The sequence below is a fragment of the Labeo rohita genome, chromosome 21 (assembly GCF_022985175.1).
Source record: "Labeo rohita strain BAU-BD-2019 chromosome 21, IGBB_LRoh.1.0, whole genome shotgun sequence".
In the NCBI taxonomy this organism is placed as follows: Eukaryota; Metazoa; Chordata; class Actinopteri; order Cypriniformes; family Cyprinidae; genus Labeo; species Labeo rohita.
Window position 1 is genome coordinate 25917660 of NC_066889.1, and position 26089 is coordinate 25943748.

At 36.0% G+C, this 26089-nt stretch overlaps 2 protein-coding genes across 6 annotated transcripts; both read right to left on the reverse strand.

The window, feature by feature from the left end:
• Positions 1-237: 237 nt before the first annotated feature.
• otpa (orthopedia homeobox a) lies at positions 238-12955 on the reverse strand. 5 transcript variants are annotated; one of them, XM_051093312.1, is made up of 3 exons: positions 12746-12955; positions 4516-4916; positions 238-1468 (listed from the first exon to the last, which is right to left on the reverse strand). In XM_051093312.1, exons 1-3 carry the CDS (start codon positions 12816-12818, stop codon positions 947-949), a joined length of 996 nt encoding a protein of 331 aa, XP_050949269.1. In that variant the 5' UTR covers positions 12819-12955; the 3' UTR covers positions 238-946. The 5 variants fall into 5 exon arrangements, with proteins under 5 accessions (XP_050949269.1, XP_050949270.1, XP_050949267.1 ...); XM_051093313.1 differs by lacking the exon at positions 12746-12955 and adding an exon at positions 5331-5536; XM_051093310.1 differs by lacking the exon at positions 12746-12955 and adding an exon at positions 5331-5536 and having other exon boundaries at positions 4516-4973.
• Positions 12956-13029: 74 nt separating this feature from the next.
• tbca (tubulin cofactor a) lies at positions 13030-24769 on the reverse strand. The gene is made up of 4 exons (XM_051093314.1): positions 24595-24769; positions 18010-18115; positions 15737-15823; positions 13030-13352 (listed from the first exon to the last, which is right to left on the reverse strand). The coding sequence occupies exons 1-4, from the start codon at positions 24645-24647 to the stop codon at positions 13272-13274; spliced, it is 327 nt and encodes a 108-aa protein (XP_050949271.1). The 5' UTR covers positions 24648-24769; the 3' UTR covers positions 13030-13271.
• Positions 24770-26089: the final 1320 nt, after the last annotated feature.

Sequence of the window (26089 nt, forward strand, 5' to 3'; positions counted from 1 at the left end):
CATCTCCAAACGAGAGGAAAAATGTAGTGTTGGGAGAGATAATGACTCGAATTAATAACACTTAATAGTAATTTTCAATAATAAGCCATTAGCAGACATTTATATATATATATATATATATATATATATATATATATATATATATATATATATATATATGATGATGATCGCCCGCAATATTCCCAAAAACAACAGAAGATGCGAGGTGTCAATAATGACATATTGAAAATGATTTTATTCGTTAATTTACATTCAATCGTTATAAACATGTTCAGGAAACAAAACAGCCGTTAAGAAGAAGATCAAACATTTAAGAAATTTATATTGGTATAAGCACATACATTAACTTAGAACATATCACAAACTGACCGAATGGGAACAAGTTAAGAATGCTTTATCTACACAAAACATCCTATATAACAGCATATAACAAAGTCATACTTTTCTTTTTAAATGACATTTCCCCGTTGTGGTGTTGTTGTTTACCTTGGTCGGCACATGCAGTCAAGTTTCTTAATTCTTTTTGAGATATTTTCCTTTCTTTCTTCCACCGTTTCATAAAACAGTCATAAAATTTGAACGAATTCTTCCGTGATAATAATGATAGTAATAATAATAAAAACGAGTGCACCGTCTCTCGCCTTGTTTCTCGAAAGCAAACGAATACATGTGCAGATTGTTTTCTGTCCATGTTGCTGACATTTTTTAATCTGCAAAACGAAAGTGCTAATAAATAAAAATAAATTATTAAATAAATAGGACATAAATAAATAAACTTTGTTTTTGTTTTTTTGTTTTTCAGCCTATGATGCTTTAGGTTTTATTTCCATCAGGTGCGCACAGTTCATGTTTACTACAGGACAGTCGTATCCTTAGACTTCCTTGTGCGTCACAGGGCCAGAAATGACGGGAGGACGAGAAACAGGAGGTGAACCACGTCAAAGTATTAGGTGAAACTCATGGACACTGTGTGCTCAAGCGCTTTGCGGCGCAGGGACGCGATGCTCGTCCCTCTCCAGACGTCAGTGTCCGGGGAGCTACACAGCTGAGGCGAGCCGGTCACGTTGGTGGGGCCAGAGAGCGACGCGGGCACCATACCGGGGAAGGTGGGTTGGTAGAGGTGGGACTGGAGGCCGGAGCCGTTGGAGGACATGTTGGACAGGCTCATGGAGTTGGGTGGTGGTCCGGCGCCCAGGCTGCACTGGGATAGAGACTGTGCCATGGCTTGTTGTCGGCCTAGGGCGGGCGGTAACTGCAGCTGTGACACTCCCGGCATCCCGGCCGCCGCCCAGCGGGTGTCATTAGCGTGAAAAGAGCACAGGCTGTCGCCCATGGCTGCCGCGGCCGCCGCGGCGGAGGGGAACTGCGGTAGCCCGTGGTGAGTGGGCAGCAAAGTGCCGGGAGCTCTGAACACGTTGGTGGTCTTCTTGCGCTTCTTCCATTTGGCGCGTCGGTTCTGAAACCAAACCTGCGCAAGAGGGAACAACAAGAGCTGTCAGAAATGCGTACACTGCACTAGAATAAAGTGTGCATTTAATAAGTGTAATCAACTATATGTGACCATGGACCACAAAACCAGTCATAAGGGAACGTTTTTGTGAAGTTGATATTTATACATCACCTGAAATCTGAATAATAAGCTTTACATTGATGCATGGCTTGTTAGGATAGAACAATATTTGGCCGAGATACAACAATTTCAGTATATGGAATCTGAGGTTGCAAAAAATCAAAATATTGAGAAAATTGCCTTTAAAGTTGAAAATGAATTTCTTAGCAATGCATAGTACTAATCAAAAATTACGTTTTGATATATTTACGGTAGGAAATTTACAAAATATCTTAATGGAACATGATCTTTACTTAATATCCTAATGATTTTTGGCATAAAAGAAAAATCTATATTTTTGACCCATACGATAATAATAATATATAATATATATAATAACATACCCGTGCTACTTATGACTGATGTTGTGGTCCAGGATCACATATAACATGGCGTCCAATATTGCTTAATGAGAAATTGTGTGTGTTTTTATCATTTATGTTCACTAAAATTAAACTAACATGCAATAAATAAATACTCGTTCTAAAATAAACACACACCTAAAGTTTTTGATGTCACATTATGGATTCTTAAGAATCAATCAATGTTTTGATTTCTTGGTTTTAAAACGAATTGTTCTAAGGATGCTAAAGAAATACAGATACACAAAAATATGTTGTATAAAATACAGATGCACAAAAATGTTGCACAGAAAATATAGATGCACAAAAATATAAGTTGCACAAAAAAATACAGATGCACAAAAATATAAGATGAGCAAAAAAAAAAAAACAAACAAAAAAAAAACAACAACAACAGAAAAATATTCAGATGCATTGTTTATTCGTTTGTTTGCATGCTATTAGTGACATCAAAACTTAAAATGTGTAACATCTCAATTAACACTAGTTTTATTCAAGTCAAAGATATTATTTAACCATTAAATCAACCTGAATTCATTAATTTATACTCTAAGGTTAGAAAAACCAAGAAACCAAAACATTGATTGAACCAAAAAAAAAAAAAAAAAAAAATGATTGGAGTACATTTAAAATACTTATTTCAGTGTTACTTGCTGTTTCTTTGTAATTAATTGTGTGCTAATTTTAAATGGTTAAATTAGGTAGAAATGGCAATTGCAGGTTGTCACTTTTGTCTCTATAGCCATCGTTGTTTTTATTTTAATATTTTTGTTTTTCTTCTTTTGCTTCTATCATTGATAAACGTCTGGACAACACAAAATGGCACTGTTAATGCTGCTTTAAATGATACGGAATCATAATATTTAGACTCTCCATTATTACGTGCTCGATTTTACAACAGCAGGGCGTAAAAAGGCCCACCCTGGGCCGTAAAAGGCTCACACGGTGTTTATTTCCCGAGGTCCTTCAGGTTTATAGAGATCTCAGGCGCGCTCACAATGATTAACGAGCAGATTTTGACCCAACGAAAAGGGGAGAAAAAATGTGGAGGGGTTCATATTAGATCCCCGAATCCCACTCCACGCAGCCAGCCGTGAAATCCGGCCTCAAATGCATTACACTTCAGAGGATAAAAGAAAATGCAATTTCTCATACCATTAAAAAAAGACAGAGCGCCATCCGCGCACTCGCCATTAAGACGTGCACGCTGACAGACCTATTTCACGAGAGCGCGAAACATTCACGCAAGATCACTGCGCGGTCAGCACGTCACTAATTTCGTTTTTATGTAAATAAAATAGTTAGGGCCTGCTAATTATGATGGTTATTATTTTACGCGGAACAGTCTTACGCATTGAGCTTAATAAGCCTGTTAAGTTATAAATAATTCTGAAATTGGTTAATAATAATGGTCTTGGTTTTATTGCACTAATAAACTCGAAAAGCTATACATATATAATGAGCCTCTATAGATCACGGAGAGAGCGCTGGAATGTCGCGCGTCCTACATTTATCTCGCGGGTTCATTTACCGCTGCATTTGCGACTGACCACCAATCACAAGAGCAGCGAGAGTCATAATCTTATAAAAGTGATTAAGAAATCGGTCTGCTCCGATGGCTGAGATAACAATAATGGTATTGTAAAAGGAAGATGACCTGAACAATCAAATAATCATGAGAAGCGCGCCGCGCTTTAAATGGACGCAGTTTCAAGAGCCAAGAAAATGTTGCTATAGAAACGTAACCCGAATCAAACACGAACAGGCCTAATAATCTGTAACAGCAATTTAATTGTAATGCTAAAAGAATATAAAATAAAACCTGTAAGACGGTGGTGCATAAAGCTATACGAAACACGATTTTACACAAATAAAGCGAGATTCGTGAGACTGGGATTAATATGTTTGTATTATTTTAAACCACAAACAAAATTAGAAACTATATGCTGCTACCACTATATTATTTAAAAATTTACTATTAAAATTAATTTTACAGTTATGACAGTTTTGTAGACATTATTTACAATTTATTTCTTTGTCTTTTTTATTGACAGAGCTTATTCGGAGATCACCACAACGAAGAGCGTTTTCATAAATAATTTTAGTATTTTTATGCAAGTATTTTTGTGCTCATGTTCCATCGACAAATTTTAAATCTCGACTCATTCTGTAAACTAACAGAAACGTGATTCTCATTACTTTAAATAAATAAAATATGCTGCATTTTGAAATAAAAAAATATAACGCGTTATCATTTCGTTCTTTTAGACTTCGTATTTTATAAACAGTATTTAGGCTATTCTAGCTAAATTATCTAAACGTGCATTTGACATGGAAAATATAATGCGGATAATAATAACATATATTGCTTTCAATTGATCGATTTGCCTTATTCGTTTCAAACATAATTGCAGCCTACAATAACGCATGATATTTAATGAAATCATCCCCCATATATACTGCACAGAAATAACACAATGTTAATGTCGATTTAACACCAATGACAATCTGAAACCTCAGCCGACCGGTCTCCACCGGACTCACCTGCACGCGTGATTCCGTCAAGCCGATCCGAAGCGCCAGCTCCTCCCGCATGAAGATGTCCGGATAGTGGGTTTTGGCGAAGCTGCGTTCCAGCTCGTTAAGCTGAGCCGGAGTAAAGCGAGTCCGGTGGCGTTTCTGTTTCTGACTCTGCTGGCTGCCGGACTGGGTGGGGTTCTGTTGCTGCTGCTGTTGCTTCTCCTGTTCCTTACTGTTCACCGCTACACCCGGCGGATTGGATCCAGCACTGTTGATATCGTCTCCCGGGAGAAGGGTGGCCCCTTCCACCGCGTCGGAGACCGGGGCGAGTTCTCCGGGGTGGCCCGGGTCAGTTCCGCCGCCACCCAGCCTGCATTTCAAAGCCTCCCTGTGACCCAGAAGCTCGGCCGCGGCATCCTTCATCCCTGAAGCAGAGAAAACAGGTGGAAACTGAGTGAGCTCAAAATCAACACCGAGCATCGCTGAAAAAGAGAGAAGCGTTAGTTCAGTTAGTGCAGTTCTTATGCAAAAACTACCATTGTCGCTAAAGTGCAAATAATGGTGAAAAACTAGCTCACAGCAATAACAACAACACAGCAGAATGTCATCTTTTAAAATAGCTAATTCCATTTGATTCCCCTCAATATCTTGGAAAACGACTAAATCAAATTACTGCGTAATATAATAATAATGATTACTTTTCCAATGAATTAGTTCGCTTAAATCGAATTAAGATAAAATAAGAGACAAATTGTCAATTTTCTCTGCTTGATTTAGATGAGAAGAGTCCTCCAGCTTACAGTAGAGTTGCAGACCGGAGTTTGGCGTTGATAACTCACCGAGGCGAGCATCCAGCAGGTCGGCGTGCGAAAGCATCGCGCACCGCTCCAGGGCGAAATGCTTTTCCAAAAAAATCTCTATGACTTTAAACTATTTAAAAAATATATATGGCCTAAATGAAAGCAAATTCGGTTTGTGGTTAAAAAGGAGGTTCCTTGCATTATAATGTCCTTTAGAGGAACTGGGAGGCGCTTAATAGTTGAATGAACCCATGAGCTCCTTCAAATGAGAGCCAATCAGCGTTGAAGCCTGGAGGTGTCAGAAACGCGAGAGCCTCTCTTGCTGCCCTCCCAAGTTCATTTCTCCTCGTTTTTGATCCCGACTCCCAAATTATAACCTTTAAAATGACCTCTTTCAGAAGAAACTCCCTCAGAATTGGTTTAATTGAGCGTGATGCCACAATCGTTGATGGGGCCCTGATTATTTGAGGAGAAACAGCGAATTAAAGTATTGTTATATAAACGTGTCATCCTTATCAGAGCCATATGCTTTAGTAATGGCTTCCCGAAGTTTATTACTGGACTCGACGATTAAACCGAACTCATTTGCTCGCGCTTTACGCGCGTCCGTTATAAAGTTGCCCGAGATTTTCCAGTTTTGTCACTTAATCGTTAGGGATAATTTCGCGTTTCCTCATAGACGAGGAAGAAAAAAAGGCCTTCGTGTCGTGCCATGTCCAACTCTCGCCTTTTGGAGACGAAGTGAACCTCTTCTAATGTTTCTAGTAGCCCGGGGCAGCCAACAACAAAGTTTAGATTAGCCATATATCTCAAACCAGGGTAATTTTCAACATCATTAGGCTTTTATGTAATTAGTGCCAAATCTATAAGCTTTTTATTACGATTATTAGCGAGATCAGTATAAATTAGGGCTGATTTAGTAGTGTTTAGGCCCGACTGTCACGGCGGGAGGAACTTGGAGTAAATGATATGTGAGCAAATTAGGTGCATAATTCGGTGGAAAGTCAGAGTCAGAAATGTGCTTCCAAGGCTGATGCGCGGAGACACAGGGAAACCCCCACGAAAGCAAAGGGGGAGTGCGAGGACTTTCGCACCGAAATAGATACATTTAGACTTTAAACACTCTGCGTTGACAAATTGTATTCGTTGCATTGATTTTTCATCCAATTGCCCCAAATTAACTTGATTTATTTCATGCAAAGAACACTCGAGTGCCAGGGCAGCCCGTCTAACCCGCCAATGAACGAACCTGCATTTACACCAATTAACACAATAGCTTTTGTCACACGCAGGAGCCGATGAAAAATATCAGCGCAAACAGACTCTAAGCAGATGTCAGTGGGATGCTTTAAAGAACTCCTTTATTTGCAGGAGTGAATGGTGTCCTTTCAGCGCGCACAAAGGACGCGTCCGAGCGAGAAACTTTCGACTCTTTTCTGACAAGCCACCAATCTGCTGGTAAGCACAAGAGCGCTCGCTTCCAGACGCCCGGTCAGACGCGACTCCTGACTCGCCGGGGAAATGTATATGCCTCGCTGAAAATGAGGAAAGGAAGAGAGTGCGGATTCAATTTGGAAACAATTGTTCTTGCGCTGCGTTTTGATATCCGAAATGTCAGAGAAGGCGAACGAGGCACCGGCCGCGTAATGGAAGATCTCGGGTTTGTGTTCATCTCACACTTTGCTTTTGGCCAGGAAATAGACTGGGGGGCTTTTTTTTTTTTTTTTTTTTGAATTGGGATGTGGATGTGGCTTTATATAAATCGAACGCTCTTGTGTTGTTTTATCTTGCCGGAGTTGTAATAATTTTATTCTACACGCTTAAAAACAAAGGTTCTTCGGTGGTTCTATTCGAACAACTCCAACTTGAGTTGAGTTCTAAGCGGAACCTTTATTTTTCTTTATTTCGTGTACGATATTTTTTTCACATGCATGAACTAACACTGCATCACCTCAACAATAACGATCATGCGAAATCATTACATTGTTCTGAAACAGTTGCCGCGTGATTGATAGCGCGCTTCATTTTATGACTTTTCAATAGCTCGATCCTTTTATAGCTGCACAAACAGAAGTGAATCACTCTTGTGGAGGCGCACGGTCATATTTAACGGACTAAAAGTGCGACAGACGCCTAACGATGCTTTCAGGGGACATATGAATGAAGGGCTGCCCTGCACTTCATAAAATATGAACAAATATAGCGTGCAAGCTGTGACCCTCAATTAAAACTCTTACATCGTCTTACTGCTTGCTTTTGTCTTTATTCGGTATTTTTGTGCGCCTCGGATCAAGTGTTTTTTCCCCTAATAAATAAGTTTTAGATTGTTGCACACAAACGGAGCAAGGGCTGAAAACTGGCTGGCTCGAAATACATTGGCTTGCTCTAATGCAATTCATTCCGTCTGTTTACCTCGTACAAAATGTACAGATTGAATTTCTGTACACCAATACCCGGCCTGCAGCCAGCAAGGGGATTTCAAGCTTTATTTGTGAAACGCGAAGCGAAGCAAAACATTTTATTAAATGCATTTGAGGGGGATACACAACTGTTTCCTGACCTCACCAGTAATGAAAAAGAAAAAAAAATCTCTAGGTCCTCTGAGCTGCAGCAAAAGGTGGCGATCACAACTAAAGTTCAGGAATCAACTCTATAAAAACCTATAAAACGAAACACGACCAGCACAGTACTGAAATTTAGCATTGAAGAAAACGTGCAACAATGCAAATAATAATGAAAACAATACAAATAACAACATTTATTATATATTTACACTGTGGTGTACACATGATGCACACAAAACATGTAAACATATAATATAAAACCAGTAATTATATTTGTTATTGTATCACTAAACAATTAGACCAACAGTCAGAGAATCTAAAAAAAATTTGCCAAATAATTAAACATTAAAAACTGATTTAACGCACTCAAAACTATAAGATCTGATTATAAATTCAAAGACGTTCAAAATTGATAAAGTAGTTTGAAGTTAAAACAAACATAGTCTTACTATGCATAACCTCGTAACAGTTTTAACAGTTAATACTGTTTTTATATTTAATATACATGGCAATGTCTTTGTGATAATAATTATAATAGTAGTAGTAGTAACTTATTTATAATATGTACTAATTTTCTAAGATAAAATGTATTTTATAAGTCCTTTGCGCGCCGGGATTACAGAAGTTATGCATCAGTGATACTGTGTGTGTCACGAGAGAGAGAGAAAGAGAGGAAGAGAGAGAAGGAGGGTAATTTGGGAGGTGATTCAGAAGCAAAGCTGAGTTGCATCTCTCTCTCCCACCAGATAGCGATAACAAGCTCGCATCAATCTTACACTGCATATAAATAAAAATAGACAAACAAACAAACTCGCGCCCTGCAAGTTAATGCGGCGCATCTGAGTGGAAAGTAGACATTTTCACGCGCTCTGGAGATGAGGAGTGACTTTTAATAAAATCACAAGAAAAACAAATGTAATTCTGAACGCGGTCTGGAGCTGAGAGAATTCGGCTCCCTCACTCCTCAATGCGGAGGGATTTGCAGCGAGGCTTTTGTTTGACTGTCACCATCTCAATGGCCTTCATATCCACCATCACATCTGGCCCACATGGTGCACTGACGCGAAAGACACATTTCCACACATAATACAAGATTTTCCCTTTTCCACCAACACACAATGACGCGTATCCCGGTGTTAATTAAAAATACTACAGATTAATAATCACTAACCCTAACCAACTGCGCATAAGAAAGACTATTACAGGCTACTATTATAGATTATATCATTATCTATATATTACAGATTACAATAAAGAAGTTATTTATTTTTCTGAATGATTTCTGATAACTCTAAAATAAAACAACCATATAAAATTAAACAATAAAACCACCATAAAGTCATTTTTTTGCATTGAAAATTAACTGGTGGACGAAAAAAAGTTTATATGGGCACTACTTTTCCCTTCAGGGACGGATAAAGGAGGTTTTGTCAGATTTATCCAACGTCTAGATACATTTTCAGCTATTTTGCCTCCAAAGTCGCATAATTGTTAATTGTTACAGCATTCCTGCTCTTAAAATACAGCTTTTTGGGTTACACCTTACCGGGGTCATTAGTTAACTACATGTCTTAACATGAACTAAGAAAAAACACTAATGTACAGCATAATAATGCATTATTAAAATCGCAAAAGTAGTTTATGTTAACATTAGTTAATGCACAGTGAACAACTGTATTTTTCATGAACTAATATTAACAAAGATTAATATACGGTGTAACAAATATATTGTTCATTGTTCGTTTATGTTAGTTAATACATTAACTAATGTTAACTAATGACACCATATTAGTAAGTGTTACCGCTTTTTTATTTTGGAAAAATTATGTCGTGTGTTTATAACTTACAAATACACGTCATATAATTTTTTCCAAAAGAGCAATACTCTAATAAAAATTGTAAACATGTCCCCAAAAATTAGGCACATTTTTCACCAATTTTGCCCCAAATGGCTAGGTTTGAAAAATAATAAAATGATATAAAAAGCATTATGTAGCATATTTATATTCCCACTGACTGCAATTATTATTAAATTAGAACATCAATAACATAAACTTTGGCATATTCGGTCATAATATGCAGTTTATTATTATTAATAATGTTATATATATAATTTAAAAAATATTATTATTATTAATTTTCGGGAAAATATTTTAAAACCACTTTTCAATCTGAGAACGTCCACAAAACGAGGTTTTGTGAAATTAGCCACTTTTTGAGTACATTTTCAGCGATTTTACTCCTAATGACACGCAAATACACACGTTTGTTGCTTCACTTCTCTTTTTATACTATATCTATAGCTCGCACTAACATTTCTGCTTTTTCAAATTTGAATGAAAACACACTTATTAGTGATTTTAGGTCTTACTGTCCTTTTGGGGACATTGGGTCCACACAACATAGACAAAACCTGCTAAACACCTATACACGTTCCCCATAACGCCTTCTTTCTCCGCACATGCAGTTCCACGGCGGAATGTGATTCACGGGGCGTCTATATTCACTCAATTAGAGAATTCTAAAGAGAAAATCGATCGTCCATCTGCAGAAATGCCAGTTTAACAAATTAGATTCTTGTTTCGTGCAGGTGATGCGGTGACAGTCGGGGGGATTAAAGGTAATAAGTTGTTGTGTTTTAGCCGAAGGAGGAGGAGGAGGAGGGGGGTGATGAAGAATCCCCACCTCTCTCCCCCCTATCCATCAGGTGCTCGGTTCCTCCGGTCGCGCGAGCAGGCTCAGGTAGCGCGCGCCCGCCGCCGCATCTCATGCTCCAATTAGAGGCGCTGCCCTCCGAACGGACTCGATTAGACCGTGATTTATCCGAAAGAAATATAATTATGGCTCCAAATAAAATAATCAGCATTGAAGAGCGATTTCCTTAACGAGATGGAGCGGTTGGGTGTCACGGAGTGGCGGCGCCTCATTAGCGCTATAATGAGGCTTCGGGGTGAACCCGATAATTATCGAAATCTGTAGAATGAAGACCAAGCCAAATGGAACCCGAATTCATCTGCTCGTTCGGCTTTCAAAAAAATCCCCGAAACACATTTTAAAACACGCCGAATTAGGCGGAACTATATAGACTTAACAGGAAACGCGATTGTGGGATGAACCTGACAGAAATCCGTTCAATTATTTGTGTCAGTGAGGAAACACCCATTGAAAAGGACAAACATTTAAACAACTCCTAACCACAACAGTGCAACGCTACTGGGGAATGCCCAGAGAAAAAGATGTCTGCGTTATACACAGCAAGATATGCATATATAAGGCTTCCTAAGGGAAGTTCTTCAGAGAGCCAAAATGGTGCCTCGTACATCTTTTTATTTTTACGTATGGACCAAAAAAAAAAAAAAAAAAAAAGATTTCAACCACACAAAAATGTAAAAATAAATAAATAAATAAACTAATAATAATAATAATAATAATAATAATAATAACATGCAATTAAAAGTCATGTGCAAATAAATAAAAAACAAATTATAATTAGAGCTGGAAAACGATGAATCACGATTAATCGCATTTAAAATAAAAGTTTATCTTTACATATTGTATATACATATATATGTGCGTGTGTGTGTACTGGGTATATTTATTATGCATATATAAATATACACACATACATATTTAAAAATATGTGTATGTATATATATTTATACTTATATATAATTTATACTATATTATTATTAAGGAAAAAATGTAACATTTTTCCTTAACATATACGTGTATTTATATAAAGGATACACAATACACACACATACAGTATGTAAACAAATTAACTTTTTGAACGCGATTAATCACGATTAATCGTTTTGCAGCCCTACAAAATAAACAAAATATATTTATTCGCGATGAATCCCATCCAAAATAAAAGTTTTGTTTGCATATGTGTGTACTGTATATATATATATATATATATATATATATATATATATATATATATATATGTGTGTTTTTTTTTCTAAAATATATACACGTGTATTTATATATACACATAAATACGTGTATATTTATTATGTATGAAACTCATACAGTATATGTTTTGGAAATATTTACATGTATATTTTTCTAGTCATAATTATATATATATATATATATGTATATGTTATATTAAATATTTTATATATAACCAATTCCAAAATAACCATTATTACTGGCTCAAAGATGATTTAAAAAATTCATATCCACCATAAAGTGTCCAAACATTTTAATCTTTATTTAAACAGTATATCTGTCATTTTACTAAAATTATAAAATATCTTGCTTGAAAACTGTGGTTATGCCATCTTAAAGATGAATGCCACTTGGTTTGATTAACTTATATATTATGTTTGATTTTGTTATTGAATGCAACAACATTCACCGACATTTAAGTTTAATTATCCGAATAGTTTTGGGCCACTTTAAATAGAAAATTCATAACCATACAGACTATTAAACAGTTGACCCCTGCATTTAATACTGCATATTTTGAGAAAAAAATATCAGACTTGTAAGATATCAAATGCATTAAAGAAAGCAGTAAGGACTTATTGAAAAGGAAATTTCTCCATTTACCTTGACAACGCTGATTGCAGTATCTAAAAGACTGGGAAAAGCTTGATGCAATCCCTACCAGAGGATCAAAAACAGGCCCTTCAATAATATCTAATATCCATAGCTAATACAAAATGAAAAAGACATTCACAGCCTACAAAATACACCCTGAATTCAAATCATTATGTTGCACTGCAGAATATGCAGTTGTTATTCCAGCAAATAGGTCAAAGCATGTGCAAGCCAACTGCAGCACGTGCTTGCATGAGAGAATCTGGCCAGCGGAGGTCAGTGTCCTTTCAGAAGAGCTGGAAATGTATTCTCATCATATATTAGCTTTTCATGCTATACCTGTCTCCCTCTGCATGCATGCAGCAAAGCAAAGCCTGTCCATGTGACTGACGTCCAGGTTCAAATTCTGCATTAATTACTGCAGTCCTAGGAGGAAGGGAAACATATGGTATCTTATATCAAAAGGCCAGTGTTTTAAATATGAATTCAGGTTTGTGTAGTCACACATACCTTCTGCAGGAAGAAGCTCTAATATACTGAAAATATAGAGCTGAACAAAAAACATCAATATTCAATAACTATATGCATGAAGGACTTCCTGTGTATCAATAAAGAAACAAGGGTTTGAAGTAGTAAAAAGAAACTTTATTTCATGATGGTGTCAATTTGATCACAGAAGGCTAGAAAGAAAACGGTGCCTTTAAAATAATGAATCAATACAAAAATCTATGAGATGCAAAGGTAAGCAACCAGTTAACACGTCGCATTGCTTCTGAAAGGCTAAACAAGTCAGAACAAATGGAATGGACACTTGGGATGTCAGTGTGTACGTTAGCGTCTGTGGGTGTTTATTCGCTTGTGTCCATCATCCTTCCAGCTTGACTGAATCTAAAACAGTTCTGGCCTCCTTGTATTCTTCTGTTTCAGCCAGTTCCTCTTCTGTTTCCTGAAAATAAAAATGGTTTGAAGTCATGTATCTGGAGTCTTAATGAGTACGAGTAATATTTGGTTAATTAAAAACCAAATATGAATAATGAACAAATAACATGAAGAAAATGATGCATTGGTTACAGAATTTAATGAACTGATCATAATTACTACAATACCTATTACGCATTTGCTTCTTATCCAAAATACTAATATATTTTAAGATCACAGTGTGTTTTTTAAAATCATGATTAAACCAAACCTCAGATTTCGAGATGCACTGCAACATTTAACAAAATACACTTGTATAAACAACCATCTCGTATATTTAACTGGCTTAAATGACATAAATTCGAACCTGAAGTCTACAGAGTGGGAGTTTTCCATCCACGAGTTAGTAAATCAGATCACAGTAACACAATGAAAGACTAACTACATCACCAAAAACAGCTAATCCACTCAGTGAACCTGTCAGATAATCACACACACACACTCACACACACAAGCACCTCAGACAAACAAATACACTCACACACGTAACACAGTGTGAAAATGTAATGGAGGCAGTGAGAGGAGTAGGTCATATCAATGCTAATCGATCGACGACGGTTTCTATGGAGGCCATTGCCGTGACAACATTACTAATGAACTGAAATGAGTGCGGTGTGTGTGAAGCCTCACTGAGCTGTTTCTGCTGCTGCGGCAGCTGATGGTAAGTTTTACTCTGACACAAAAAAGAAATGATTTTTATTGAAACACATAAATAGGAGCAATTGCAGTGAGTTTTGAAATGCACCTGTGCTATCACAGCTTCGTTTGCTGTTAATTAATGTGACTCCTGTAATCGTCTACTTCCTCTAAACGCCAACAAACAGGAAGCAGATGGCACACTGTCTTCCTTGTACTGATGTTTTTCTCTCACACATAAACCTGCAATGTCAAGGTGTCTTGTGGTTTGCACTGATCCACACGACTGTGCACAAAAATCCTCCTGTACTGCCAATATTTGGGGTATTAATGACTTTTCTAGACAAAATCACCCTCAGGCAATCCAAGATGTAGATGAGTTTGATCAGAAGAGATTTGGAGAAATGTAGCATTAGATCACTTGCTCACCAATGGAGTGAATGGGTGCCGTCAGAATCCAAACAGCTGATAAAAAAAATCTCAATAATTCACAAGTAATCCACACCACTCCAGTCCATCAACAAAAAAACTACATGTTTGTAACTTATTTGAACTTCAAACTCCAGTGAAAAATCATTTTGTCTGAACCAGGAGAGAAATATGCACAGATCAAGCACAGTTTACAAGTGAAAACAGCCCAAAACAGTTCTAAACAAATATGATGGCTCATTTTTATGTGAAAGGACAACAAGGGATAGACTTTGCCACTGGAGGAAGTGTTATAAGCATTATTATGGACACATGTTTTGGATAGAACAATAGATTTGTTTATTACAAACACGTAGCTTTTCACTTCATGGGACATTAACTGATGGACTGGAGTGGTGTGGATTAATTGTGGATTAGTGTGATGTTTTTATCAGCTGTTTGGACTCTCATTCTGACGGCACCCATTAACTGCAGAGGATCCATTACAGAGCAACGTCACAGTTCTGAGAAGTAAACTCACAATTCTAAGAAATAAAATAAATTCTGAGAAATAAAATAAATTGAGAAATAAAATCAGAACTGCAAAATATAAACTCACAATTCTGACTTTTTTCCTCAGAATTACAATACAAACTCTTATTATAAATTCTGACTTATTTCCCTCAAAACTGCGATATAAACTCACAACTGCAAATTATAACATCACAATTCTGAGAAATAAGCTCACAATTCAAAGTAAAACCAATTTTGAAAAAAAAAAAAAAAAAAAAAATTTCACAATTCTGAGAAATAAAGTCCGAATTGTGAGATTTTTTTTCCTCAGAATTGTGATATAAACTCGCAACTGCAAGTTATAAAGTCAGAATTGCAAGACAATTCGATTTATATGAAAAACTAGCAATTCTGAGAACATCAGATGAGAACACAGACTTTATAATTCACAATTGCAAGTTTATATCTCACAATTCTAAGAAATTTTTTTTTAAGATATAAACTCACATTTTCAAGAAAAAAGTCTGAATTGTGAATTTCTACCTAGCAACTCTGACTTCATTTCTCGCAATTGTGAGTTCATACCACGCAATTCTGAGAAGAAAAAAGTATTGAGTTTATATCTCACAATTCTGAGAGAAAAGTCAGAATTGTGCAATAAAAAGTCGAAATAACCTTTTTTATTTTTTATTCAGTGGTGGAACTTACTATGGGCTTCAATACCACTTCTTAAATAGTGCCAAACCTTTCAGGTAGGTCAACACCTGAAACACTGTGCGCGTTTGATATTCTCACCAACAGTTGCTGCAGGTCAGCGTGGGCCATGGCTAAACGACGATGGCAGTCAGGGATCATCATTCTTGACTCTTGCAACACCTCCATCTGTTAAAAACACGTTTATGAGATGTTACTGCCTCTGTACTGCTACAAAAGTCTTATTTCACATAAAAACAATCTAGAAATTCTCTCAACGTGCATTTTATATGTCTGTATTACTTCATTAAGTATTTAAAGGAGCTCACTGGACAATGCTAAACTACTTGACCACTACACCACCCTCAGTAACTGTCATCAGATATGAAGATGAGAAAATCATGACAGAATTGTAAATTGTGTGAAAACCAGTCCTTTAAAACACAGCTGTATATGCATTCACTCCAGACAGAAGGTGAAGAAGAGATAGAACATGGGCCACTACTCCTTGAGAACCTCTAAATTAGCAGCATGTGTTGTTAATTACAAAACTCCTCTAAAGTTACATAACGTCATTAATTTTGCATCAGCACATTAAAACTCATTAAACTCGCCCTGATTTCACCCACAGCGCTGCCATACTGAATCAGCTCTGTCTCTTTCACCGCTACCAAAGCAATTTCTTTTACACAGCAGAAAAACCGACCAGCGCCGGCAGTCTAGCGTTCAGATATTAACACTGATGACTTACTCTCTTTACAGTCTGAGAGTGTTCTACACGTAAGGCCCAAAATTAACTCTTGCCAAGTGCCAAATGTGACTAAAACTGATTTTTCAGTAACTGTATTATAATAAGCTCTAAATAAATGTAACCCTGGACCATAAAATCTCTTAAGTAGCACGGGTATATCTGTAGCAATAGCCAAAAAACACATTGTATGGGTCAAGATTATCGATTTTCCATTTTTCTTTTATATCAAAAATCATTAGGCTATTAAAGGAACACTGCACTTTTTTTGAAAATAGGCCTAATTTTCAAACTCCCCTAGAGTTAAACTTGAGTTTTACTGTTTCGAATCCATCCATCCGATTTCCGGGTCTGGCGGTAACACTTTTAGCATAGCTTAGCATAGATCACTGAATCAGATTAGACCGTTAGCATCTCGCTCAAAAATGACCAAATATTTTCGATATTTTTCCTATTTAAAACTTGACTCTTCTTCATCTACAAAAACAGACGAAAAATGACAAGTTGCGATTTTCTAGGTCGATACGGCTAGGAACTATACTCTCATTTCAGCGTAATAATCAAGGAACTTTGCTGCCGTACCATGGGTGCAGCAGGCGTCAACTCTGCTGGCTGCAACTCTGCATCTACACAAAGTTAGTGCCGGTCACTTTCAGGCACTGAATATCATTTCGCCTGCTGCACCCATTGTACGGCAGCAAAGTTCCATGATTACGCCGGAATAAGAGTATAGTTCGTAGTCATCTCAGCCTAGAAAATCACAACTTTTCATTTTCCGTCAGTCTTAGTACACGATGTAACTACAGAAGAGTCAAGTTTTAAATAGGAAGAATATCGTCATTATATATGGTCATTTTTGAGCGAGATTCTATCAGTCTAATCAGATTCAATGATCTATGCTAAGCTATTCTAAAAGTGCTACCGCCAGACCCGGAGAACGGCTGAATGGATTCGAAAACAGTAAACTCAACTGTTTAACTCTAGGGGAGTTGGACAATGAGCCTATTTTCAAAAAAAGTGGAGTGTTCCTTTAAGTAAAGATATTTTGTAAATTTCCTACTGTGAATATATATCAAAACTTACTTTTTTTAGTAATATGCATTGCTAAGAACTTGATTTGGACAACTTTAAAGGCAATTTTCTCAATATTTAGATTTTTCTGCACCCTCAGATTCCAGATTTTCAAATAGTTGCATCTCGGCCAAATATTGTCCTATCGTAACAAACCATACATCAATGAAAAGGTTCTTTATTCAGCTTTCAGGCATATAAATCTAAATAAATTAACCCTTATGACTGAGTTTTGGTCCAGGGTCACAAATGTATCATCATCGTCAATTTACTTCAGTGGAATTTTTACCATCATGAGTTTATCTAAGGTGGCAAATTTTTTTTGTTGTTGCTGTCATGTAGAATATTTCTCACAGAAAGCCACCAAAACAGAAGAATCAGTGTAATATTTTAAATTAAAAACAGATAAACAGGTCCCTGAATGGAATTGCCTACCAATGCATTTTCCATCAGTTCTGGGCCTCAAACATAGTAGTTTTATGGACTTTTAAATGAGTCAGTCTCATCAGGTTTCTCAACAGGGCAGGTGTTGTTTCAGGTAGTTTATTCTTCTTACCTGTTTCTTGATTAAATACTCGTCTCCTGCCTCTGCCTTGAGACGCTCAATCTTCTCTTCCTGCTGCTTCGCCTCCTTTATGTACAACACCTCCTCTTTGGCCAAACTGAGAGAGAGGGAAACAAGAATGAGAACGGATAACAAGAGGTGAGTTTTTCTCAAAAAATATTCAATACTTATTTATCCAACCGATGCTGTCAAGAATTTACCGCCATGAAGTCAAACAACTAGCTAACTTTAAGATCTCAGATTTAAATAAAAGACTTTTAAAGGAGTAGTTTACTTCCAGAACTAAAATTTACAGATAATGTACTCACCCCACTGTCATCCGAGATGTTCATGCCTTTCAGCTTCAAAGGGCTCTAAACGATCCCACCTGACGAATAAGGGTCTTTATATACTTATATACTTTAACCTCAAATGCTCATCTTGTCTAGCTCTGTCATGCACATGCGTACTCTGTGTAATCCGGGTCAATACAGTTAGGAAAACTCCCATCTCCTTCTCCCTCAATTTCTACATCACTGCAGAAGTACCAACCCAGTGGTTACAAAATGAACATGCATAGGTGGTCAAATGCCTTTTACAAAAAAAGGTAAAATAGCGGACTGTAGGACTATTTTGATGTTGGAGGAGAAAACGAGATGGGAGTTTTTCTACCTACCCTAACTGTACTGACCCGGATTACACAGAAAACGCATGCACATTGCAGAGCTAGACAAGATGAGCATTTGAGGTTAAGTAGTGCATACAATTTTTTTTTTTTTTTTAAATGACCGTTCATTTCGCTAGATAAGGCCCTTATTCCTTGTCTGGGATCGTTTTAGAGCCTTTTGAAGCTGGATTTAAACTGCATTTTGGATGTTCAAACTCACAGGCACCATTGAAGTCCACTATATGGAGATAATTCCTGAAATGTTTTTCTCAAAAAACATAATTTTTTTACGACTGAAGAAAGAAAGGCATGAACATCTTGGATGACAATGGGGTGATTACATTATCTGTAAATTTTTGTTCTGGAAGTGAACTACTCCTTTAAGGGCCTTTAAATATCTTTGACATCACTAATCTTTCTTTTTTAATTGTATTTTACACAAATAGTGCATAGTATAGGCTGATATACATAATACAACACAAAGATCATAACTAAGACACAGACAATACTGTGGAAATTAAATACACTGTCATTTATCAGTTTGGGGTCAGTAAGATTTTTTTTTTTAAGAAATTAATACGTTTATCAAGCAAGGATGCATTAAATTGCTTAAAAGTTTTTATTTAAACTGCTGTTCTTTTGAAAATTCTATTCATCCTAGGGAAAAATGTACCACTGTTTCTGCAAAAAATATTAATATACAAAATTGAAAATAAAAAGAAATGTTTCTTGAACACAAATCAGCATGTTAGAATTATTTCTGAAAGATCATATGAAACTGAAGACTGGAGTAATGGTGCTGATAATTCAGCTTTGCATCACAGAAATAAGTTACATTTTAAAATATATTTGAATAGAAAATGGTTATTTTAAACAATACTAATATTTTACAATAGTACTATTTTTACAGCATTTATGATCTAATATAAATGCTGCTTTGGGGAGCATAAAATATCAGTAAAAAAACATAAAAATTCGATTCCAAACTCTTGAACACTACACACTTATACAAAACAAAACATCTTTGAAAGATGTTAACATACGTCTTTAAAACTCCCTACAGAATTACAACCCATACTGTATCCTACTGTAAACACATCCTTCCTAGTTCTCTAGTCTCTTCCCCAATGATATCTACTGTCAATCTCAGAAAAGCTGCATGCTTGTTAGCCGCGGCGCTAAACTGCATCAGCTACTTCCTGATCGCTACGCTAATCTGTCTTTTAACTGCATCTGTCTCCGTCTCCGTCTCCCTCGCACACACTCACAAAGACACTGTACTGCCCCTACTAGGATTAATTGATCATCAATTTAGTCCCTAATTTGGACCAAGTCAGGTGGCAAATGGGCCACTTTTGCTTGATTGTTAGTGAAAACGCAGAGCGAGTACATTGATAAATTTTGATTATTTATCAATTATGGCCAAATGAACTAAACGCACTGAATAAATTCGCGGCCTGATTGCCGTAATGGAGTTTGAAAATATCACTATTGATAATGATTCTAGCTAATAGCCGCTTTCCGTCTGCGGCCTGCTCGCTTGTCGGGACGACATGGCGTTGCGGAATTCATTTTTCATAAAATCAGCCGTGTATGTGTGTGTGTGTTAGACAGAGAAAGAGAGAGAGCACGAGACACTTCTCCATTAATCAAACACACTGCCAGCCCGGGCCGCGTGCCGTAAGATTCGTCTCCGCCTGCGACAATATGTCATATTTTACGTCAATTACGCCGGTTTTAACAGGCTTCAATCACGACGCCCTGGTGCAATTCTCAACATATGCTCAAGGTAAGGCTTTCTCTGACACGCGTGCAAAAGGAAAAGGAGAGGGGGTGCGACCGGCGAGGAAGCCGGAGGGGTGGAAAGATCGGGGTGTAGCATAATTCTAATAAAAGTGAGGGACAGGCTAATGAAAAAGTGTCATGCTGATGTTAATTTCTTGTTTCTGCAGGGTGATGTGGGAGCTGCTTATAGCAGGGGCGGAGCTGGGCAGCTGTAAATGGGGCTGCCAGGGCTGCTTCCTTCAGCTTAATGGAAAAAGCATCTCTCTGGAAAATAGAGAAAAGAATTAGACTCGACACACACATTCTCTCCCCTCTAATACTGTATTTTTGAGGCGGCGGGCCGGCGGCGAGACCCGGTGACAAAAGCAAATTACGTCTGTCATTTTATTAAGTGCATCCGCTGAGCTAGGCCAGAAAACACTGACTGGAATACATCACCAAAAAGAAGAAGAAAAGAATAGGGTGGAACGGAGACGGTGGATGGAGAGGATGACGAGATGTGGGATTGGCAGGCGGTTCGTTTTGACCAACCAAAATTTTGTAAAAATATCGAATTTCTTAAAGGACGAATATATTGATATTTCACGAGACGTTTGGACTAAACGCTTCAGATTGAGCAGAAAACACTATTGAGTTGGCATGAGATCTTGACCACTTCATAGAGCATTTCAGGACCTCCCTTGAGGCGTTTGAAGACGTGAAGTTCAGGGATGTTGCAGTATGAGAGGAGCTTGACCTGAAAGTGTAATTAACTGACATTACAAGCACCCACATGTAGTACAGAACCAGGTCTTACAGCATGTTGACATGTCACCTCAGGATAACTCTTCATGGCCCTGCATCACCAAACAGGGCAGTAACAACAGCACCATTGGTGGAAAGGATGACCACTTTACAATATGTGATTTAAAAAGGTCTAGCAGCATCAATATTTGGTCTGGAATACAAAAACGTCCACAGGAAATAGCAGTGCCAGAAACACTGGCATAATTACGATAAAAATGGCACTTACATCACTAAAGCACTATATGCCACATTTATATCGTATATCGTAAATTTAAAAACCTGGATATTTAAAAAATAAAAACAAAAAAAAAACACAACAACAGCTGAGGCTGCCAGAAATAAACCTTACAAGACAATCCTTCAGGTATTACAAAACAACTGTATATTTTTCAACTTATCTGTATACATCATTAAGTTATATAATATATAAGTTAAATAGGAAATGTATATAAATTAAAATATAATAAAATAAAATATAATAAAATTTAAATTGAAAACCACATAAATATATAAAATACATGCAGCTGTAAAATAACACAATAAACATTAACTAAATAACAAAAAACTAATGTACATTATTGCTATCAAAATATCAAAATAAAACATGTAATTTGACAAGCAGACACTTCTTTGAATGTCCTTTTATTTTTATTTTTTTTACTTTTTTTTAAAACCACATTAAATTCGTTTTTTTTTTATTAAATTAAGTTTTTATTAGTAAAAATCATGAATTTGACAGTTTTAGTACAATAAAACTACATATAATATGATGTTTTATTGTGTTTCATTGTGTTGTAAACAGCTGAGTAGAATTTTTTCAGGGTTTTTTTTGATGAATATAAAGTTCAGAAGAACAGCATTTATCGGAAATAGAAATCTTTTGTAACATACATATATATATATATATATATAAATCAAAATCAAAATCATCACTTTTGATGATTCATTTTAAAGATTTCTATAATTTCCTTACCAAAAAAAAAAAAAAAAAAAAAATACTGACTCCATGCTTTTGAATGGTATAGCATATAATGTTACAAAAGCTTTTTATTTGTCTGATTTTTGGACAATATTTTTAACAATATTGCCTGATTATGTCAGTTCCTAGAATCTTCTGACAACCTTTTAATGAATAATGCACATGTACAGTTTTTATTGTCAGCATCTGGCAGAAGCTTTTATCTAAAGCGACTTAGATTGCATTCAAGGTACATCATTTCATGCATTCCTTGGGAATTGAACCTGAACTTGGAGTTGCTAGCGCAATGCTCTACAATTTGAACTCTGATCTGAATTCTGCAATTTTGTCAAAAGTCATATCGTTGGACGTTATATTCCCCCTGTTTACAATGTCCCAAGGAGCCTATAATGACAGTATCAGTCATCATGCTTTCTAGACTGAGAAAGAGTTATAGAGAAGACAAGAAGTGACCATACAGAACAAAAAAGATCACCCATGGATCAGAGCAGGTGAAGCTAGTGCAAACAGTCTAAAAATGTGTAAACCATGAGACGATCAAGCAGCCCACACCTCACGGGTCTGACAAATGAAGAAATGCAATTCAGCAATACAGCGTTCAAAGGTGGACAAAATCAATTATCTGACCTGAAGCCGAGAAGGCCCGGTCTGAGTGAACCGCAGAGGCCTGCGCTCACATGGGGAGAGAAATCTGAGACAAATCTATAGAACCTAAAGACCCAGCTGAAAGAAAACAAAGCAGCTCGCACTACTCTAATCGATACCCAGGCTGGACGGTCCACATGGAGAGCAAAAAACAGATGGGAAATCCAGAAGAAACATGTCTGAGAGACACGAACGACGTGTCTACCGTCGCTGGGCCTGACAGCGGGAATGTTCCATCATAAAACCATCAATCGACACCAACGGTGCCCACGCAATAAGCAAATTCAGCATAAATGAATTCAGACACCAAGACGTGATCGGTCCCTCATGCGAACATCAGCTGAGTTTGACAGGCCGAGCGTTCGCTTCTTATCGCGGTGCGCCTCATTACGATGTTGTCTCCTGTGTTGGCATGGTGTGCGAGTTGTTTCCTAACCCTCTCTCTTTCTCAATCCCACTGAGAATCATTCCCACACTTCCATTACCAGCCCTATCAAACAGGCCCATCTCAATCAGGCCCTCATCTGGTCAATCAATGCAAACAGCAGTCAGGTGGGGATTGAGAAGAGAAAAGGAGGGGTGAGGAGAGGATGAGGCTAGATCAGAGACACTCGCAGAACACAAATGACCAACTTTAATACCATTCGTTAAGCGCTTTTAAGGCCCTGGTCTAACTGGGGACTGTCGATTGTGTGTGTGTGTATATATATATATATATATATATATATACACACACACACATATATATACACATATATATGTGACCCTGGACCACAAAACCTGTCTTAAGTCGCTGGGGTTTATTTATAGCAATAGCCAAAAACACATTGTATGGGTCAAAATTATTGATTTTTCTTTTATGGCAAAAATCATTAGGATATTAAGTAAAGATCATGTTCCATGAAGATATTTTGTAAAATTCTTACTGTAAATGTATGAAAACTTAATTTTTGATTAGTCATATACAATGTTAAGAACATTATTTGAAGAACTTTAAAGACAATTTTCTCAATATTTTGGTTTTTTTTTGCACCCTCAGATTCCTGATTTTTAAATAGTTGTATCTTGGCCAAATATTGTCCTATCCTAACAAACTATACATCAATGAAAAGCTTATTTATCCAGCTTTCATGTGATGTATAAATCTCAATTTTGAAAAAATGACCCTTATGACTGGTTTTGTGATCCAGGGTCACATATTATGTTACACTTAATAACAATGGAACATTATTTCACCCATATTTTGACATATTATATTTGTATACATGCAAAACATACATAAATTATTCAATAATCAGCATCTTCTAAAGGACTCAGAAACCAGATTACGTCATTTTTGTTTAATTATAAGACAGACAAACACACCTACTGTCTGACAGGGTAAAAAAAAATATATCTATTACACATGGTACTGAGGTACACACCCTCAAAATCATTCATTCCCTCATTTCGACTTATTTCTAAACTTATGTTGGACTCATAAACTAAACACATATAAATGAACAAATATGAGTTAAATAACATCTGCTTTCACTGCACTGAAAGTGACCGAGGTATTCAGCATGACATCTGGACAATGCTGCAGCAGCTGTCAAAGCACCGGGCTGTATTTACAGCTTCCGCCTAATAAGGACACCCATCTGCGGCGTCTGCTCGTAGAGGGGCGCGGTGAAACCGCGGCCTTACCCTGCTGACATTAGCACACTAAAGAAATAAGATTATTCTGCATTCTTACCGTTTGACAACGCCGGTCTTGATTTTTATTTGTCGTATTCTTGGATCAGCCATTGTCCGTGTTGTTTGAAATAGTGCAGACGGAAGAAAAAAAAACGGATAAGTGTGTTTATAATAAGACAAGCGAGCAGCCGAGATTAGCTTGTTCGCACAGTCACACCAACGCAGCAGAAAATAAACACGCATGCGTAGAGGAAGCAGAGCGCGTGACCGTTCAAAGATCAACTCAAAAGGGATTTGAGTTTCTTTATTTTTTTTTAGTTACATTTCATAATGTAATTTACCGCGATATATAGCCTGTTTACCTATAATAAGTGATAATAAAAAATACGTTTGCAACAACAACAACACAGTAGGCCTATCGGTTTTTAATTGTAACGTGGTAATTCTTTTAAGTACCTGGGAGTGTCATGTAAATGCCACAGTATATGAATACAGTCATCATTCAATACCATGGTATCACACGGTATAATGTCTTCCTTAATATTTTTTTCTTTAACTGCTAATTATCAATGAGTCTGGTTTAATGTAAATCACATGTAGCTATTACTAATAATTAAATGTAACATTTAACAGACCTATTATTAAACAGACCCATTAATTATAGCATAAATTATATTATAGGCCTACAGCTGTTTTAACAGTTTATAGGAACAGCTTAATAATAGGTTTTGTGGGTTAAAGGCTGTAAAAAGAGAAAGTAAAAGTAATAATATACAACTATTTTCAGTATAATAGTAATGATATTAATAATTATTATTATTTATTATATATATTTAATTATATTATAATTATTGTATAATAATTTTATATTAAATATATTATTTTATATTCTATTTTAAATATTATAATAATATAATCATTTTAGATTATTTTTATTAGTAAACAGTTCTCTATTAGTTAATAATAATGAAATATTATAATTACCTATGAATAATTAATTATTAGTAAAAAGAAAGTAAAAGTAATAATATACAACTATTTTCAGTATAATAGTAATAATATTAAGAATTATTATTATTTATTATATATATATTTATATTATAAATATTGTATAATAATTTTATATTAAATATATTATTTTATATTATTAGTAGCATTATAAGCAAACAGATACGTTCTCCATTAGTTAATAATAATAATTTTTATTATTATTATTAATTGAATTAACTATAAATATTTCATGTTAATTGTTTTAAATATTATAATAATATAATCATTTTAGATTATTTTTATTAGTAAACAGATTAGGTTCTCTATTAGTTAATAATAATGAAATATTATAATTACCTACCATAATTAATTAATGTAATTACATATTAATTATATCAAATAATAATAATGACATATTATAAACATTTTCTAACAATGTTTATATTATTTATTTATTTTAGATATTATTAAACATGTTATAATTATATTCTTATTATTTAGTGGACAAACAAGTTCTATGTTTGTTAATTAAAAATTATTATGAAAACATAATAATACTGTTA

Excerpts from the sequence above, each read along its gene's own strand:
- otpa (XM_051093309.1), bottom strand. The coding sequence starts at position 5,367 with ATGCTTTCGCACGCCGACCTGCTGGATGCTCGCCTCGGTGAGTTATCA. Across the intron at positions 4,974-5,291 it reads CTCCGGTCTGCAACTCTACT|CGATGCTCGGTGTTGATTTT; the intron begins GTAAGCTGGAGG and ends TCTCTTTTTCAG. Across the intron at positions 1,469-4,515 it reads TGACGGAATCACGCGTGCAG|GTTTGGTTTCAGAACCGACG; the intron begins GTGAGTCCGGTG and ends CCTCTTGCGCAG.
- tbca (XM_051093314.1), bottom strand. The coding sequence starts at position 24,647 with ATGGCTGATCCAAGAATACGACAAATAAAAATCAAGACCGGCGTTGTC. Across the intron at positions 15,824-18,009 it reads AGTATTTAATCAAGAAACAG|ATGGAGGTGTTGCAAGAGTC; the intron begins GTAAGAAGAATA and ends TGTTTTTAACAG. Across the intron at positions 13,353-15,736 it reads CTGACCTGCAGCAACTGTTG|GAAACAGAAGAGGAACTGGC; the intron begins GTGAGAATATCA and ends TTTTATTTTCAG.